Raw genomic sequence first — 19,699 nt, 5'->3', positions numbered from 1 at the left:
TCCTTTATTTTACAAGTCCAACTAGTTTCAGGGTAGATACTCAATAAAGAGGCCCTAAACTTTCAGATCTACCCTGATCTACCCTGATTTCAGCACTATGGAGGGAGATGGCAAATGGCAAAAGGCATTATAATCAGGTCTGTGATGTTGTAGCACACGTGTGGGCATTCCTGGAGGATGGTTTCATGGCCCTTGTGATGAGCCTGTATCCCTTTTTGACCCCAACCAGGTGGCCCAGATTAAACCCATGAGTACTTGTGATGAATAGTGTCAGATTTTATTCTATTTTTTGTTGAAGCTGGATTTGCTGTATGTGAACATAATTTTTGAAATACAGTACTATTGAGTACATGAAGGGCACAAACTGGTTACCTTGCTTCTGCCTCTGAGAGCTCCCAAGCAATGTCAGCTTCATGCCTACCTTCCAGCAGGAGACCTGTTTGTCATCATCACCCTGAAATGTTCATTTCTGCAACAACTTGCCAGACTGAAGTGTTGTGAGTGAGCCAAACAAGGTGTTACAGACAATGATCATTGTTAATTTGGTAAATGGCTTTCTGAACACTGACATTGATTTTCAGAGAATGTGTTTATTTGGACCATCTCCTCAACTGATCTCAGTCAACATTACTCCTTGTAGTTGACGATGTTATTTAAATATATATTAATTGATGATCCTGACTTAGGAATTTTTTGGATGTTACAAATTGCTTTTAATTTGTTTGTTTGCTTGAGACCAGATAGGATCCATCTCTTCCAAGGACATGTTTCTGGACATATTTTACAGATTTTTTTTTTATGTTCCTCTATTGTTTTCTTTTTCTTTCCCCAGGCTTTTGAAAAAGGAAGACAATTTTGTTTTTATCCCTCGTTCCCGTGAAGAGCTTCCAGAAAACTTTCCAAAGGAAATTCCTGGGATCTGTTACTTCCTTGAGGTCAAAAGTGGTCAGAAGCCGCCAAAACCTTCCATCACATCTGCCAGAGTGAGAAAGGTTTCTTACAACATTGGCACCATGTTCCTCCGGGAGACTAGCCTATGAGGCGTGCTACAGATCAAAGACTCGTCAAAAAAGCACAAGCCCAGAACTGGGTCATGACAGAGGAGTTTGGAGGTTCTTTCTGTTTCACTGCCTTGTTCTGAACAAGCAGTAAAAGCTCCATGTAATGTCAGGCAATAATCATTTTAAAAGGTGGGTGACTGCTGTCAGTAAACAAAGTGGCGATAGGGAAAATCAAAGAAAATTAAATGACGTACTTCCACGTCCAGAGGAATATCTTTTGTAAACTTCAGTCTGGCCCCTCTATGACAAACAAAACAAAAAAACCCCACCCAACTCTCATATTAGAGGTTGGTTTTGTTTTGTGCAGAAAGGATGATGGTTCTTTGTAGATTTGCACCAGCTAAGCAGAATTGAGAGTCAGTTCTGATTATGCATTCCTACATTTAATGTGTTCTTCAGTAAGGTAATGATGTTTTTTAACTTTATGAACAAACATTTCATACATATACTGTAGACCTGCTGTAATCGTCCTGGCAGGAGGAATTCTAATTCAATACAAATATTGTAGGAATTTTACCTATTTTTTTACATATTTCACTTTCTGGATAATTACATTCCACATACTGTAAGCTGAATGAGATTAGACAGCTTTTCAGAAGAAGCTACTTTATATTTCATACATTCTACCTGTCAAACCTTGTTGTTATACAATTGGGAAGAAGTCGTTTTTTGACTTTTTTTGGCAACAAAAATTTCAATATTTTACAGGAAAAAAACTACTTTGATAAATCTCTTTACCTGATGTTTATGCTAAAGCTTTAGATGAGCATTGTCTTGCTTATATAAAGTAATGTTCAGTATTTGTCCTACAATGTTGTATGTCCAGTCCTTCCAGGACAATGCAAACAAAGTGGAGAAAACCAATGTATTGACAAACAGAAAAGTTCTGTTCAGTAGGACTTTTTTCCCATTGAAGTATCACCAAACTGATTTTTGATAGACATCCTGGACTTCTTAAAAAATGTTGATCTTGTGGACGCTCCTTGAATGCTCCTTTTCCACATTTTTTAGTAGGACTTGTGTTCCTATTCCAGTTTGATTATTGAAAATCCTGTCTGTTACTAATGATGCTCATCAGGAAATTTCCTCTGTCTCTGGATTGGCTGAGAGGTCCCCTGCTTTATCTAGTGCAGACCAAAAAAAATGCTAAAAAGAGGAAGGCAATGCTTTCCCAGATGTAATGCAAATGGCACTTCAAGGTGTAGGTGAGTCCATGTCAACTTGTTGAAAAGTAATACAGTTTTATTTTCTGCATTGAATCCAGTTGAAAGAAGATGTGAATCTGTTCCCTAATAGAGACATTTTCAGACATTGTTTATTTCATGGGTTTTCCTTTACAAAAGTAATGGCAGTCAGTTTTCCTCTGCAGGTATACTCCCTTTAGGGTCTTACTGACATAGGCCAATGTTCTGGTCTTGCAAGTTGCTAGTTAACAGTTATGCAGTGATTCTGAAGGGGCTTTAGCTGTACATGGGCCTGATCAGAACTCAGTGAAATAAAAGACTGTCAGGAGGCCTAGAAGACATGAGAAGCTCTGCATTTCTGTAATCCAGACCACAAATTAGAGTTTGCTTCTGGATTTAGGAGTCGTAACTTGAGGCACCTTTTGAAAATAATTAAGTAACTTTCACTAAAGGTCTGGATTATCCAGTTAGGGAATGACAGTGCTGCAATTCTCCCCTTTGGCCAACAGCTCATGTTAGGGTGGGATCTAGTCAGCGTGGCACAACCAAACGTTTCAGGCTTCCTTTCCATGAAGCCTTTCTGGATGAGAAAGGACTATCTTGAACCTATACAGACTTCAGTGTGTAGGGGACATTGGAAGTTACAATGCAGGGCTGGCTTGTGGGGGTTTTTTGCCTGAAGAGGGTAGATGCTAGAGAGTTAGCCCAGAAATTTACTTAAATGGAAATTCTCTTGCTTTCTAGAGGAACAGTGATATTAGAAATTTCTTCCATTGACATTAGAGCATCCTTGGGATTGGAGAGGTTAATCTTTTATCTGCTTTGATAAAGAGCATCTGCAGTTCTACTGCCCATCTGAAAAATGACTTACCAAAAGCTGTTTGAGCTTGACATTGCAAAGTTTCCATCTAAGCTACAGATCTGAGAATTGTCTGCATAGATTTAGCCTGTAGCTGTTAGTCTGCACATACACAGGAAGTAGCATGCATTTGTTTTTCCTGCTAACACCAGTGAGACATGCAAGGATCATAAACAGGGCAAAGTTCATATTTCACCACTGGGAGAGGAACACCACTTTCTAGCTAGTAAAAGTGTGGGCTTGATATCGTTACCTAGTTCCCTGTAGTGAAAATTTCTCAAACAGTTGCCATTCTGTCTTCACTTGTATATCCTCATTGTTCATTGGTGTCAGAGTACCAATCTCCCTAGTCAAACTTTTTTTTTCTCTTCTCACTACTTGTAGTCCTGAGTGACGAGAACAAACATAAACATTCAGACCAAAAGCTTGTAACTCAATAACTTATCTCTCACAGTTATCAATAGTAAATGTCTAGGTTAGTAGTTCTGTAGCTAATCTTGGTAGAGATGTGGAAACACTGCCATGAAAATGATGGGTAAATGCTAATTCTACTAGAAAATTGGAGAAGCAATCTAAAAAATTTAGTAGCATCATCCTCTCAGAGACTTTTTATTCTATAAGGAAATTTATAATCACAGAGATCAATGCAAAACTTGAAAACTGGTGTTGGCATCACCATGGAGACAATGACAGTGTTTGCAAATAAATCATCTAGCTCCACAAATTAGAGTAGATACACTGTATGAGAATATTCAGTCTTTATTTTTTATAAGCTTGTATAACTGTAATGTGTCCAGAACTTCAGGACTGATGCTAAGTATTGTGGTATTAGTTTCTGTGTTATGAAAAAGGAAGTTAATAAAAAAGTGTGGTCTCTCTAGGGACAATTTTCCATCTCAGTATGAGAAAAATAAAAAAAATCTCCACACTCTTTAACTTAGTAGTTGATTCTGCTGCCTTTAATATTAGGTTGCAATTTTATTTTGTTGGCCAACTTTATGAAGTTAAATGAAATTTATTATCAAGGTTAATGCTGTGAATTCAAGTAGATGGTAGTCAGACTCAACATTTCTTCAACAGCACTTATTTTTAGCGATAGGGGAAATGTTTTCATTTGCCTGGTGTTGTCTTCATAAATAAAAAGGTTTTCAGAGTTTTTACACCTTGGGATGATGAGGTGGAGAGGTCAGGAGTACTGAAATGGAGGCAGAAATCATGTACTGTAGTTGGAAAGCTCTTCTAGTACTTTCCTTCCACAAAGGTCCTTTGTTCCTTTGAATTTACCTGCATGTGTTTCTTCACATAGCTGCAAGGAGCAACATCTGCTGTCTTGAGCTTTTGTATGAAACAACTCTCTCTGAAGATAGAGTAGATCTATTGCATATTGCCTGTATAGGGCAAAGGAAAGAGGATGTGAGTGTCTTAGCCAAGGCCAGCAGTCTCTGTCACAGTCTTGTTCTGTGCAGCTTCCCTCTCCTCCAGGCTCAGTGATACAAGAGACCATGGACTCACCACAGAGGCCAGTGGCCAACTTCTTGTACAAAAGTCATGAAGCCTAAGTAAACAGGGGTAGCAGTCATTCCTCCAGACCATTTAGGTCAGATTTTTCTATGTTCTTGAAGCTTCCCATCACACAGGCACTTCTATGATGCAGTTACATAGAGGTCAGGAACTCAGAGCAAGAAGGAAATAGTGGTGGAAGTAGTAAAGTGTTGGCTAAATTTCGTTCCACATGTTTTGTTCTCTTAATATCTACCATTCAAATACAAAAGCCTCTGCATGGGAGAATTGCTACTAAGCCAGAACCCTCAAAATGTGGTTTTCTTGCACAAGAATATCCCACAGGATATTTCTTTTTTTGTTCCAAAGAGCCAGTAGTCATTAACTGTGGTTGTGGTTTTGGCTTCACTTCTCTTTCCCACATCCAGTTTCCGATCCGAGTCTCTTTGGAAAGGCATTCTGGAGCCTGGAAACATGCCTCAGCAAGCAGAAAAACAAAGCTTTTAGAACCTTGGAATCTTGTATGGGAATTTCCTATTCTGAAGAAGAAATCCTTGTGGTTGAGTCCTTAGCAGGTCCTCCCACAGTTCATGCGTGTGTATATGCCATTTCACAATGTTGTCTCCTCCTGTGCTTATGATATTCCTTGCCAATCAATCCCAATAGTGGTATCAGGTGTATAACCACCTTTTCTGTTTTCCATCAACATCCCTCTTTCATTTTTTTCTGTATAAAACAAGCAGTGCAGAACCATGACATGTTGTATTCACTTAAAAGCATCACAGTGCTGCACAGAGGTTTAAACTTTGCTAACCCATTTCGCATTCTGCCAGATGATTTTAAAATGCGGGAAAAATAACCACCACCCAAAACTGCTGTTTTGAATTGCAAATGAGTATGAAATCTATATCAGTTGTTGGGGCAAGTTTAACTGCTGGACAGCTATCAGATTCTTTAGCGGCCATGTGCTGTCATGCTTTGCATGCTTCGTGCAAACTGTCTCGCCAAGAAGCCTGCAATCCAACAGCAGCATTGCAAACTTATAGCATTTTCTGCCTTTTCCTCTTCCAGCCAGGCTACCAACCTCATATCTGCCGAGTGAGCTAATTCCCTGTCCTAATGCAATCTCAGAGCTTCTGGCTTTGTCTTTGAGTTCCAGCGATCTTTTGCATAATTATATGTATAATACTGGAAAATGGCAACATGCTTAAATTAGCAACAAAACAAGAGGCATAAAAAAGCTTGTCAAATTCAGAAACAATTGGTTCCTTCTTTCTAGGTAATACATTCTTCATAGCATTTTACTGGGACTGAAGGTGCCAGTGATAGCTGAGGCTGTGGATGAATTGAAGATGATGAGTGTGTGGGAGAATCGACAGGCAGGAATTGATCTGTTCTTGCCACTGTTCATTATTCTGTCATCTTGAATGCTATTACCTCCTCTTGGTCACTCTTTCACTCTTCAAAAGACCTCCTCTTTCCTTCCTTTAGCACCTTATATGTGACAGAGTAATTCATTGCTATTATTGTTTGTATTAACATCTGTTGTCATGGCTGGTTATACCTAAAGGATAACTGAGATTGAAAAGCTGATCTTACTCTTCTTTGCAGCAAAGACAAAAATTCTACAGTGACAGTAGTTACTCACATCCTTAGAGAGGGAGAACTTCTCCATGCAAGTCATCACTGATGTATTTGACTGAAGAAGCACCACATTAACAGTCGATGGCATGGTTTTAACTTTCCCAAGCACTAAATTGTTCCATGCTGCTAGAAGTTACTCCTGAATGTTATTAATTTGCAATGCATGAGCAGCCTTACAACAAAAATCTGTGAACTGTTTAACCTCATATACATGGGGCTTTGCTATTAATCATGCATGAAAGCGAGCAAAACAGTGAAACTGGGGAATGTAACACAGAAGTCACAGGCAACATACCATTCACGTCTGCAGATGCTTACTTGTTCCTGTGGCTTAGAAAGGCTGACCTCCAGTTCTCTGTGTTCCAGGTTAGTATCTCTGTGTCACTACAGCAATAAAATGGCCTCTGAAGAACAGCAGCCTCCCTCTGGGATAGGAGAAGCCAAAACAGTAAATGATGCAAAGTGGCTACTTTGCTGGTAACCTTAATGGAAGGATCAGTGGAGGCAGATGTTAAACCGGCTGTTTGCTCCTGGGATATTAGTTTCCAAAGGCAGTGAGGCTGAACATGTTTTGCTTTCGACAAACAGAGAAGACACAGGATTTCAGGGAAATGAGTGTCTTCCCTGATTTATGGCTAGAAGGGAGGCAGAAGAGTGAGAGGATGTCAAGAGAGACATGCTGGCTGCCTCAGCTGCAGCAGTGCTTGGTTCAGCCTTCAGCTCTCTGGCCCACTTTGGCTTTAGCATTGCAAGAAACAAATTTCCTCTGAAGACTGGAGGACAGATGTGTGCTTCAAGCACTCGTCCCCTCCTCTCTAGCTTCAGCATGAGGCTGCCTAAATCCTGAGTATCCTTAACTTTCTCAGTGACCACAGATAGCAAACATAGACTAGACACTATTTTTTAAATAAAGGCAAGTGAGCTTGATCCCAATGAATTAAGCTTTTCCCAGCCCGAGTTCCGTGTCTTAGATCTTTTAGTCTTGCTGCTTTGCAGAGTTTTGCATTGGCCAAAATAAACTGAATCAAACTAAGTGGCAGAGGGACAGATAAGCATGTCCCAGAAAAAAAAGAGTTTTGATGTGGTAGCCATGGTGACTCTCAAAAGGACAGGCTACTACAGTTCTAGAAATCTCTGCCTTCTGATATCTGAATGCTTTACATATGATGTCAGCACTGCCAATCACAACTCCTGGATGCCATTAGGACTGTGATTAAGAAAGGTACTTGAGCTTTGAGCTTCTAGCTCAATTATGCAAAACCTCTGTGTCACCTTCACCTGAGCTATGTGCCAGAATGCCTACATAAACCTGATTAGTTATCCTATAGCAAAGTTGGTAGTAAAATATCTGTATTCTGAAGAGCAGACATAGTTGGCAAGTTATCATTATCATATGTTTTTGCACTTTTATGAATTTGTAGGCCCAAAATTAACTTTTCATTAGCAGATCTTGCATTGAGCTACTTGTTTTCTAGATAATTATTCCCTAGCAATACTTTCTCGTGAGTACTCTTGAAGCAATAAGTCAAGCCATGCTTATTTATTCTGTGTAGTTCCTTGTACAACAGCTATCACCTTAATAAACCACTTTTTAGCAGAACATTAAATGGCAGAACACTCTGTCATGCATTATTTGTACTTCCATCCTCTTCCCCAGGGGAGAAGAGCATGTAGCAGAATCACTTGTTTTTGTGACGTGGTGTCTTTTTGTTAGCTTTAAAAAAATATATATTGCTATTTACTTTAAAAAAAAGGAAGAGTAAAATCAGAACTGTAGACCAGGATTAGAAAAGAATTTTAGTTGTAAACAGAGGATTTTCAAGACTTCTCACTGACTAAGACTGGTCTCCTGTCCTAGAAACAATAGTACTAGTAATGTAGGTGAGATACACCTAGGAATGATAAATATTAGCAATAAACCAGGCAAGTATGTAAGATGGATAACTTCTGCTTTATAAACAGTGGTAAACAGATGCTAAATCTGATTAATACCCAGAGAGAAGGAATACTGTTTAAACAATTTTGTCATTTATTACTGATATACCTCTAAGGTATTATATTTTCCTTCCCCAATGAGCCTGGAACATACTCTTAAATCAATATCAGAGTTTCTGAACTTATTGCAGAAGAACATGATTAAGAATCAATAACTATCAAGGAGAGGTTTCATTTTTTTTTTAGAGTGATGCATTGCTTGAGAGAACAGATCATATGGGGAAAAAAAAGGTATGGGCAGGTATATTTATTTTAAAAGTTTTTTTAGCATTTCTGATTGGTTGAAATCTTTCTGAAAATGTACACTCAAAGCACAGCTGCCAGGTTCAGGTTATTTGCATTTGCTGAGAAGGAGGAGATAAAGTTCTCCAAGTCATGTAAGGGACTTACTTCTCAATTCCATTTTCTTTACTTAAACATAACCTCTTTCTGAAGATTAAACCTAACTTTGCTGAATGTTTCTGAGGTTCTGAAGACCTAAGTAAGTTTTGGAACTGTGGGTTTTAAATCCATAACATTTATGCTCCTTTGAACTGTTGTTCATGATGATGTATGAAGGCAAATTCTAACCATCATTTTCCTAGAGCTAACCTGTGCTGGATGATGAAATGTGGATTTGTTTCTGATATGTGCAGTCTTTTGACACCTTTTCAAAGTGATGCTCCCATCTGTGTTGCAGTGAGCGTATGAATGCTCTGGTCATCAGTGTGGATGAGGCTTGTTACCCACTTCTGTGGTGCTCTAAGGCATCCTAAGGGAAAAACCACTGTCCAGCCAGCTCCATCCAACTGAGCTTATCTGCAGAGGGAGTGTCAAGCTGCATCTAAGATTTACTTTCTCAGTCAACAGAGACAAAGCATCTGAAGAAAGTGAAGTATGTGTGTAGGAGAGAGCTGCTGTATGTAGGTGTGCTGCTAATTCTCAGTTTTTGTGTATTTGGAAGTTGGATCACCCAGAGAGTATTCCGGGTATGATGTGATATGCCAGAAAGCACTATAGGTAATGTCATGAACTCTCAAGGCACTAGGATGAGTTTTAGAGTCCATGATCCTCAGATTTTTAGTGGAATTGTATGAGAAATGCACTGTTTTGGGAAGAGGGACAGTTGCTTTGTATTTTAAGTAAGAGTTGAGTGTCTAGTTGCAGAGGAAAATTGTGAGTGGGAAAAAGAAAGTCTAAAAAATCTGAATGCAAAGGAAAAATTCTCACTTTTTCCATATCATTTGAATTTCCTGGAGGTAAGACTTAGAATTCCTCTATGAGTTTCAGTACTGAATGCAAAATTAGATGTGAAGTAATACAAGTGAGGTACTTTACCAACTGGTAGATATTTGGAGATGATAGTAAGAATGCCTTTTGAAAAGTATGTAGGAACAAGGTATTTAAACGTTATGACTTTAAAAAATTGAAGCTCTCCTGCTTTGTAAATAAATATTGTTTAGAAATGCCTAAACTGAAAGAAAACTCGGAACACTGTTGTATCACAACAAAAAGATGCCATAATATATAGGTCACACCATTCCTTCAGAAACAGTCCTATATATGGAGTTTTCAAAAGCACATTCAACCAGCAGTTGTTTTTAAATCATTTCAAAGGCAGCAGTATTTCATCAAGGACCTTCTGCAGAAATTCCAAGCAGGTTATGTTAGGTAAGACCTAGATTAACACAGTTGGTTTAGATTGTATTAAGAGATATTGTGCATCCCAAAGGAAGGCTTGAAATGCACTTTCTAATATGTGTCAGCATTAGTGACTATACAAAATCCCCATCCCAATACATGGTATTTATATTGCCTCACTAGAAAATTAGCACTTTATGAAGTCATAGTTATTAATGTCTTCAGTGCTGGAATATTGCTTATTTTTCTTACATCTCACTCTTCCCAAGTGGTACAGGGGCCCATTATGCTATAGAGCACCAAGGGTTTGGGGAATTGCTGTAAGAATTAAGTGAAATTCAGCTAACCTAAATTTAGGCATTTTAAAATGATGTCTGGTCTGAGCCAGTCAGGTTGGCTCTCTCCACAGTTAGTACAGTCATGCTGGCATCTCAAAGAGAGACTATTCCTGAAGGAAGTATTGAGGATGAGACAAACCACTGCCTTAGATGTGCTCTTTTCTCTTTCCCTAATGACTACAGTGTGGAACTGTAGCATGAGGTCAGATTAGTTGCCATACTGTAGATGAACTGAGTTCCACTGCTGGTATGAATGAGAGGATGTAATGGGATAGAACAGAAAATATACACGGAGAGAAACACATCAGGGTCACATACCTGTCTAGGAAGGTTATCCTAATTAAAATAACATTCCTTTTAACTAAAGCTAACAATTTGTGATTCTTTCCAACTCCCTACTTATGACGTAAAATAATACTAGTGTGTCACTCCTCTAGGGTCCACCAAGAGTCATCTCTCCATTTTGTCATGTTTTTTGTTGGTCTCTGCAGTCACTTGGGAAAGAACAAGGGAACAGAGGGGGAGATGCTGGCCAAATGTTCTCTCACTGTGATCATAGTTGTGAAAAAATCTATTTGACTGGTTCTGAATTGTATTGTGACTTGTGTTGTTGCACACATGGAATATCCAGATTCCCAACAGGATCTTGGGTCAGGCTGTGAACCAGAGGCGAGTAGGAAGGACCAGGGCTGCCACTCTGCTATGCTGCTCCCATACTTCTCTCTCTGGTTTGCAGTTGCCATCCTGAGCCTTAGACATCAATGGCTATTTTCACTGCAGTCATGGTTAGGGAGGCTGTGGGAAAGTTTTCCTTGGGAAGAAGCAATAGTATGCAGTCCTCCACACTGTGAACTGTCACTCTCTCCAGAGAAAATGAATTAGAAATAGTATTATCCTCAAGAGCTGAGAAAACTTGCAGTTTTTCCATATACAGTAAACAGTTTCTATAATTACCAGGAAAACAAAACAGAGAGGCAGAGCTGGGCAGCAGGGGCATCCCATCTCATACAAACTGCTGTGATAATGAAATCCAAACCCTGTGGAATTGCAGGCACAGTATTTTCACTTGGCTTAAAGGTCAGCTAAGAAGCTAATTTCTCAAGAGGACTCTGAGACAGCGTAACACTAGTCATTTCTTCCAACAAATTACATTTGTGAGAGAAACTGGATTAGTGGCTCATGGAGCTAAAAATAGACATGATGCACTTACTGGAGAAGGATGAATTCAGTAACAGGAGTAAAGGTATATCAAAATGTCATAACATCTGGAGAGAAAGGAACAAAAAAACCCGCTCAACTCAAAGCAAGTTACCCATAAAAATACATTAAAAGTAATCTGATTCATCAACTAGAAGAATGACAGGATTTAGTCTTGATTCTGTTTTATTCACCTTCCAGATCCACCTGTGATTGCTGCTTTATTGGCTGAATCAGTTTGGCCATGGTCCTTTCAAACTCGTGTACCTCAGGTTAGGCAGTGGAGGTCATTATGTTAAAGCCATTATTTGAACACTAAAAAAAGAAGAGACTTTGACTTAATCTTTTATCTTCTCTGCAGGTAATTTTTTTGCTGAACTTCAAGTGAAAAATAAAAACTAAGGTCTCAAAGACCAAGTCTAGTAAGAGAGCTGCAGCAAAAGCAGCTTTCCAAATATCTTTACTAAAAAGTGGATAGCTACTTTTCATTACATCTAACATTTGTATTCTAAAAAATTTTTTTTTGTGCCATGCACACTTGTATTACTACTTGCCTGGATTTGAAAACATCTCAAACTCAAAACACTGCTTCATTCTTCTTCTGTTATGTGCTTGCCATAGGAGAGCAATTCCACTGTACTGGCTGTGACCCTGAAAGAGCAGCAATCCATTGCACATAGGGAGCCTCAATCTGTCTGGTCAAGGTGAAAAGTTCTGCAAGGTACAGGTTGGGTCTCAGCTGAACACAAGACTGGCAGTAGTTACATGCAGTTTATACTATGGCTTAAGTAATTATTTTTACTTTTATATTCGGAAGCAGACTTATGTATAGCTCAGGAATAATCTTCACCACTTTCTTTAGAAATTGTCTTTTCTGTGCATCTCTTATAAAACATCTGCATTTCGGATCTGAGGTATTGACAAGTGTAGGGTATAATAAGTCAGTAAATCAAATCACTGTGAAAAGTATTTGTAAAGTATTTATGCTCATTGTCTTTTAGATATAAACCAGAATCATTTTTGCAAATTCCGTTCTTGCAGAAGCCTTTGGTCATCTTTCTACGAGATGTCAAGAGTCATCTTGATTTTGGGACTTAATTAGCATCAATATCATTTATCTGGAATTCACTGTGTAGCATTATTACTACAGTGTTAAGGTTTAGTTGTGAAACAGACATATCAGGATAAGCAGCGCCAGGAGTTATCTGCATTGCACATCCTACAGGTTAGGAATAAAAGTTAGAAAACACGTGGACACTGCTGTGTCCAATAGCTATCTTGAGATGTTACGGATATATTATCACTAGTCTTGGGACTACTGTGAACCAGATCACATGTCTTTGGCATCCATCCTTGCTTCAGTGAGAGGCATCATCATCCCTTTGTTTGTTAAAATTCAGTTACATTAGAGCACAGAGATTAGTAACACAGGATTTTTTCAGCCAAGTACTGTAAGAGAACTAATACTGTCATCTTTTTCTCTCAATATGGTGGAATCCACTGCTGGAACTAGTTTGCATCGCTTCTTGATTTAATTTTAACTTTTCCTAGTTTACTAAAACTCTGCAGTTCCTCTTTGGAGGATTCCATAGTGTTTTGAAGAGACTGTGTGTGGTCTGGTTGTGCAATCCAGTGGTGCTGTTTCAGACCACCATCTTGGAGAGCCTAACCAATGTTTCACAGCCACAAATAATTCCCTTGTTCTCCCTACCACTTTGCTCTTGCCCACTTGGCCAACTTTAGAAAAGGAACTGAATGCTGCTAAAAATCATCTAGTGGTTTATATTTGTTTCAGTGGGATAAACTCATGATTGGGAGAAACTTTGGTAGAACAAGCTGTGGCATCAACTTCACAGCCTGAGTCTGTCAAGTCATAGTTCAGTGTCTTCCCAAAGCCTGTGAGAACAAATTAAACTTTGCATGCAATTTCTCACCTAGAAGAATCAACAAAAATTTTCCAGTTGTCTGTGATCCTGACTCTCCCATCTAATGGAAAACCCATGAAATTCATGAAACCGTGGATGGAAAATCTCTTACTTGTGATACTTGTTTAAACCTTCTTCCAGGAGCCTGCTGCAACTCTGAAATTCATGATTTAGTTACCAATTCAGTCAGGTTTATCTTCATTTCCTCTGCAGGTAACTCTAGAGGATGCCTTAGAGTTATATCTTTTGACTTTTTCCTTTGATTTCAGTATTGTCGAAGTAATATCTGAGGGCTAATTCCTTCCTAAGATGATCACAAACAGCTCCAATAACAAGACCAGATATGTGTGAAGGTAAATTGTAGGTATGAGTAAAAAGCTTGGATTATTACAGGAAGATGGGTGTTCACCTGAGTTCAGGATGCTCAATTTTAGGAGTGGAAATATTTAGTAAGAGTTGTGGCCACATATTGGTGGTGTGTCAGTTTACTGAGAGCAGAACAAAGGGAGGGGGCAGGTCAGTGCAGTGCAGTTTTAATCTCAGGTTTATGAATGCTGAGAATCGCTGCTTGTCTTGTTCCTCATTTGGCAAGCTGGATAAAAATGTTTGGTACTCTGACCACCTCAAAGTTTGCACTCCTGTGGAAATGGACCAGCCTCCCTTGGGTGCAAATGCTTTTTGTGTAGTTTTATAATACTGTTTTACTGTGTCCTATAAAGCTTTCTCTGAAGAGACTCATATAAGCATTCTGCACTGAGTAATAACACTACAACCTTGCACTATCAACAGAATTCTGTCAGGGTTTAGAGCACTGTGGTGTTTGTGAACTGAAGCAGTTTGTGAAAAATTTCTTACAGATACAATGATAATCTAATTAATGACAGCATTTCAATTTTAGTAGTATGCAGAGGAGATAAGGTGATGTCCTTGGATAGTTATGTCAACTTAAAGGTTCAGAGATTAATTTTAGTAACATGTAAATCTGAACATTATTTTTAAACATCAATCTGCACTGTACTGGGAAGATATGAGGCAAGTTAGAGTTTTACTGTGAGCTAACATGGACAGAAAAGATCAACAAAGCATATAAGCCAAGATCTTCCCACACTGAAACCAAGGAAGCAATTGCAAAATCGACTCTGGTTACTTGTCCTGACTGTTCAGCAAAAGAATCCACCTGCCAATATTAGCAAAGTCCATACAAACTATTGCATGCTGTATTTCAGGGGTTTTATTGGATTCATTTGGCACTCTTAGTGTGTCTCAAAGTTACAATAAGTACCTCGGGTTGAAAATTACAATTTCAGTTATGATTGCTTCCCCAAGCCAACTGAATTTATTGCTAACCAAAGACTTACCTACTTGAAAACAAAACAGTGAAGTTTGGTTCTGTCATTTGAGTCTTCAACTGCGAGCAGTTGAAGTGCATTATGTATGTACTAACCAGGCCGTGTTGTGTCATTGAGCAACTTATTCTAGGCTGCAGCACCAGTGTAACACAGCAGGATTCAGTATTAATCCCTCCATGGGAACATGAGTCTATGTAATAAATTGATGTGCCATACGTGTAGGCCATGGGAAAATTGTGTGTGCAGTGAACTACATATGGTTTTAAAAGCTTTAACATTTGTACTGTTCTTCCTATAATAGAATGTATATCTTGATAGCTGTGACCCTATGAGCTTCTGAAAAAAATGTAATCTAAAGTTTATTCTTCTTGTTTTAAAATCACTGTTTTGTGAATTTCTGTTTACACAAGCCTCCGTACAGCAAGGGATCTTTCTCCATGTGTTGCTGGGAAATGGAAAAGCAGATGCCTATCTGTAAATCTTGCAGGCTACAGAGATCAGTGAATGCCTTTTCTGAATCTCCTCCTGACAAGCGGCTGCTTTTCTTTCCTAGCAAGCGCAAACAGTGCCAAGAGCCCAGGCCTGGTTTAGAAGAAACAAATCATTTGTTAAATGGCCTTATTCTGTTCAGCTTCTATCAATGCTTCTTAATTTTCTCTTTCTGCCTCCTTTTGAGTAGGCTTTGGTAATATAATTCTTGCAAAGTGTAACCGAGGGCAGACAGTTTGCCTTTTTTTTACCTTTCCTTTTTTCAAAGCCACTGAAAGCCTCAAACAAGAAGAAAAAACTTTACAAAACTCATGCAGGCATGTTGTTAACAGATAATGAAAGTACAAAACAGCCTTCTAAGAGTACTCAAAATTGTCTTTTAGTGGCATGTCTGCACTGCATCGTGACTTGACGTCTTGTTTACATAGTGTGATCTTCTATAATGGTGTTTGTTACGAGGTCCTTTTAGTTTGTCCTAAAAGATTTTACTTGTTTGTCACGATATTAGAAATATAAGTACACTCTATAAGAAAAGCAATATACAATATACTATACATCTTCTATTTCAATGCCTCTATTTTAAACTAGTACTCATAGAAATGTTGATAATCAAAATACAAGTTTCATTGTTCTTCACAGGGCCAAGCAAAGAAATTTCGCTTTGTCTAAATACTAACAGTTGTCTAAATACTAACAGAAACATCAGTCGAACAAATCTCTTTTCTCATGCTTCTAAGTAGCTTGTAGTGGGCTCCATCCTACTCTGATTCCCCATTAATACATTTGCAATGGAAAACTAATGAGCTATTTCAGTGCATGGCCTTTGTGCAGTACCTGATTCATAAATAGATCCTAAATCTCATTTATGAATTGTTAGTGATCAGCAAAAACGACAAAACCCCTTTGAAGTTCAGCTGAGTAAGTTCTGAAGCTCTTGCATTGCCTATTCAGTTTGACAAAGTTTCTTGAGTCATATTTGATGAAGACTTTGGAATGGACACTGGCAGCAGCCTTTGTCACATTGTTCTAATTTGTGCTTCCCATTTTATCTGAAAGTCTGCTGTAATGGAGAAATTATCTGGATTTAAAAAATATATAAATAAATCCTACAGGTTTCCTTCAAGGTAGTTCTTGCTTTATTTGACCCAGTCCTCTGATTGTTAACTCATATGAATTGATTTTTGATATATTAGTAACACAATATCCAGAAAAAAATGTTTCTCCAGATAAATTGCAATGAAGAATGTTTTATCCCTGATTGTGACCAATATATCTCTGTTTCAGAGCTCTGTGTATTTGTATCTATTGTATATATTTCAGAAAGAGGTGGTCAAAGAAGACAGAATATTAAATTCTTAAATTTTACACACTAGAAGTGTGTGCAATTAGTTTAAAAAGTGATACAATAGGGAAGTTATTAAGTGGGGTTTTTTTACTTTATTAAGCTTTGCTGATAAACATAATAGTTGCTCATAAAATATTTGTTTCTTCCTTCAAATTCTCTCTTTTGAAGCCAATAGAGCTTCAAAGCGAAAAAACTTACCTGGTTACTTTGTCCAAATTGCTTAGTAAATACAATCTAAACGTCATGTCCATCTGGAATGACTTTTGTTGACATATATGCAGCTAATTCACTGAAAGTCATTGACAGAGCTTGGTTTTCTAAGCACTGCAATAACATAGTATGAAGTGTACCCTACCAGTTTAGTTATGCTGCCAGGTGCATCCAGGCTATTCATTATTCTTCTCTCGTTGTTTAAAAAGTCAAGTTTAAGTCTGTGTCTTTGTATTATTGGAATTCTCATATGTGATGACTGCATCTGGTAGAGTGTTGCAGACTTGCTTTCCCATGAAAAAATAGCTGATTTATGTCTTTCGTGATATCTTTTTTGTCTGTTTGTCTGGTATTTTTTGACATCTCTTCACATTGATAACATTGGGCTGTCTGATGTCTGGAAATCATGGATAAAAGGCCACACCAAACAATTCTGTATCTCAGGTGAGAAGAGTTTTGTATGGATATGTTGGGTTCATGCTAGTAGCATACCAGCTTTGGAAGTGCACTGGACTCACCTCATACTGTGAAGTTGATATGTATAGGCACAACACATGTTGACACTTTGCTCAGCTAGTGCAGACACATGGTCCTCATGCATTTCAGTCTGGCTAATCCTGAGGGAAAACATGGGAGTTGCAGCATTTGGAGTTCCTGATGTTGGCTGGAATACATGATTTGTACCATCTACCCTCTCTTTTGTTACGAAAACTATCTGGACCAATAAGAAAGGAATTAAAAAAAAGAAATGAGGGGCGCTGTGAATTAGAGATCATTTGTCAGACTTCACATTCTCTTAAACTTCCTTCTTTCCCATTGCCATGTGTGGAACTAGCACCATTCAAATACTGTGGTCAATGCTGATCATAGGAGTTTTATCAGTTTCTATAGCTAAATTTTATGCTTAGTACCTATAATACTGCCATGGGGCAGGAGGTGACTGTCCTTATCTTTTAATAACCATTGTTTAGATTGTTGCTGAAATGGTCAATACCCAAATACCCCACTGGGGCTTGGCAAGTAGGATTTGCATTCCAGCAAGGTTTTCTGGTAGGAAGTTTGAATGTTATTGTGTGTCAGGACTGATCTGTGCAAATCTGTGCAAATCATTGCAGTGCAGTCAAAGTCACAGTCAGTACTGCCGTGCCAGAAACCTTGTGTTCTTAAGAGTTGCAGGCTTCCTACCTCCTAGTAATCCTTGCAAAGCAAAACTATGTGGCTCCTGCTGTACCTAACAGGAGTCCTTGTTTGGCTTAAAAGTCTGCAAAGAGCATTGGAACCATGTCCTACACTTCTTACTGTACAAAACCATCTGTAGTCTGATCCCCAAGTATTCTATTTGCCGGGTAATGCTCGATCCGTCAGCAGAACCATAGCCCGCCATGTCAGTAGGTAATGCATCCCATGTAGGAACGAGACAGCACTTTCCCCTCACCTGCTTTTGGATTTGAAGCTTAGTTACATGGGCCGTTTAGGCTGCAGCCCTGTGTCTGCTCAGGTGCATGGGTAACTTGAACGAGACTTGGGCCTCGCGTAGTGTGCGCTTGGACTTTCTCCTGGCCAACGCTGTGAGCAAGGGTGGTGGGGCTGCAGCCATACCTCATTGGTAGTTGTAGGTGAGAGTCGCACACCCAGTATCTAATGCAGCATTTGAGATATCTAAGGACTTATTTTTCCATACACTCTGCACACGTTCATACGTATTTTATGAATCAGGTCTGTGATAAATGTTTCAAACAATTTGTTTGCTGCAGTTTCGCCGGGTTACCATCTCTTTGGTTTGCAATGTAAATAATATTGTACATCTGCTATTTTATGATACAAATGCCATGTGAATTGCATATTTTTAAAATGTTATAGCTCTCTTATGGTTTATTTACAATGCCATCTTACAGTGTTGGTTTAATATACAATATATCTGTATGACATGAATGAAATTGCTCAAATATTTTATTTTTGTTTTTTTTTTTTAAATGACTACATTTCATCCTATGCAGTTTCATAAATGTCTTAAGTGGCTCATTATGTCTGGAAATATTGCTTCATCTCTGGTCGTGCAGGTATAAGAACCAGTATTCCCAATCAAAATCATCACATATATCATCTAGCAGTTTCAGATTAGAAATATATGTACAAATATGTAAGCATTTTCAATTAATCACAACATCTGCTATCTCTTCCTTGCCTTTCATGTAATTATACATTTTAAGCATTTTGTATCATTTTTATTTGTAATTAATTATGAGTCATGCACAGTGTAAATAGCATATTTCGTTTTACAAGGTTTCTAGGTATTCAAGATTACAAAAAGGTTCAATTTGTATATGAAAAGAAATTGACAGTAGGTTGGAATGACATAAAATAAAGTGGTGATGACTATGTTCTATTTATACTGTTCTTTTCCAAATTGTCTGTTTAAAAAAAACATTTTACTGCCCTTTAATGTCCAACCAGTTATTTACAGTATATTTACATCAATAAATCATGCAAAAGTCTATTAAAAGTCATGATGAATCATTGAAATTTTCACCTTTTCTGTTGAGAGCTTATTTGCGGAGAGCAGAATTAAAACATACTAAAACCAAATTCAATGGAAACAGTCCAAAAAGTCAATAAAAGTATTTCTGGAAAAGAATCCCTTTTCACTTCTACTCTCAAGCTTCACCTTATACCAAAAATCCAAACATACTGTTAAATCATAAACTAGTAACATAAAAAAAAAATGCTAGATGCTTAGATACACATTGTATCCCTCGATATGTAAGCTCTGGTTTTCATGGACAGTGCCATGCAAAACCCTTACTAAGACCTTTGTTCTTGACTGAATTTTTCGAGTTCTGAGGCAGAGCTGTTTATGAAATTTCACAGGTTGTTGAAAAGAAAATGTCTGGTTTGGGTGATGCGGTAACAGCTAATTTCTTCCAGTGATTGTTCAGTTATCGATTCTCTAGAACAACAAAGCAGACCAGATTTCTGTCCTGGA

General features: G+C 38.2%; 1 protein-coding gene across 1 annotated transcript in view; it reads left to right on the top strand.

Annotated features, from left to right (window-relative positions):
* The window catches only part of GUCY1A2 (guanylate cyclase 1 soluble subunit alpha 2), a 169,229-nt gene extending 149,878 nt beyond the window's left edge, over positions 1 to 19,351 (top strand). The window contains exon 8 of the mRNA XM_061991878.1: positions 833 to 19,351. Coding sequence (XP_061847862.1) covers positions 833 to 1,040 — 208 coding nt within the window. The 3' untranslated portion in view covers positions 1,041 to 19,351. The remainder of the gene's footprint in view (positions 1 to 832) is intronic.
* The last annotated feature ends 348 nt before the right edge of the window (positions 19,352 to 19,699 follow it).

The sequence above is a fragment of the Colius striatus genome, chromosome 1 (assembly GCF_028858725.1).
Source record: "Colius striatus isolate bColStr4 chromosome 1, bColStr4.1.hap1, whole genome shotgun sequence".
NCBI lineage: Eukaryota > Metazoa > Chordata > Aves > Coliiformes > Coliidae > Colius > Colius striatus.
This window is presented reverse-complemented; position numbering and strand designations above follow the sequence as displayed.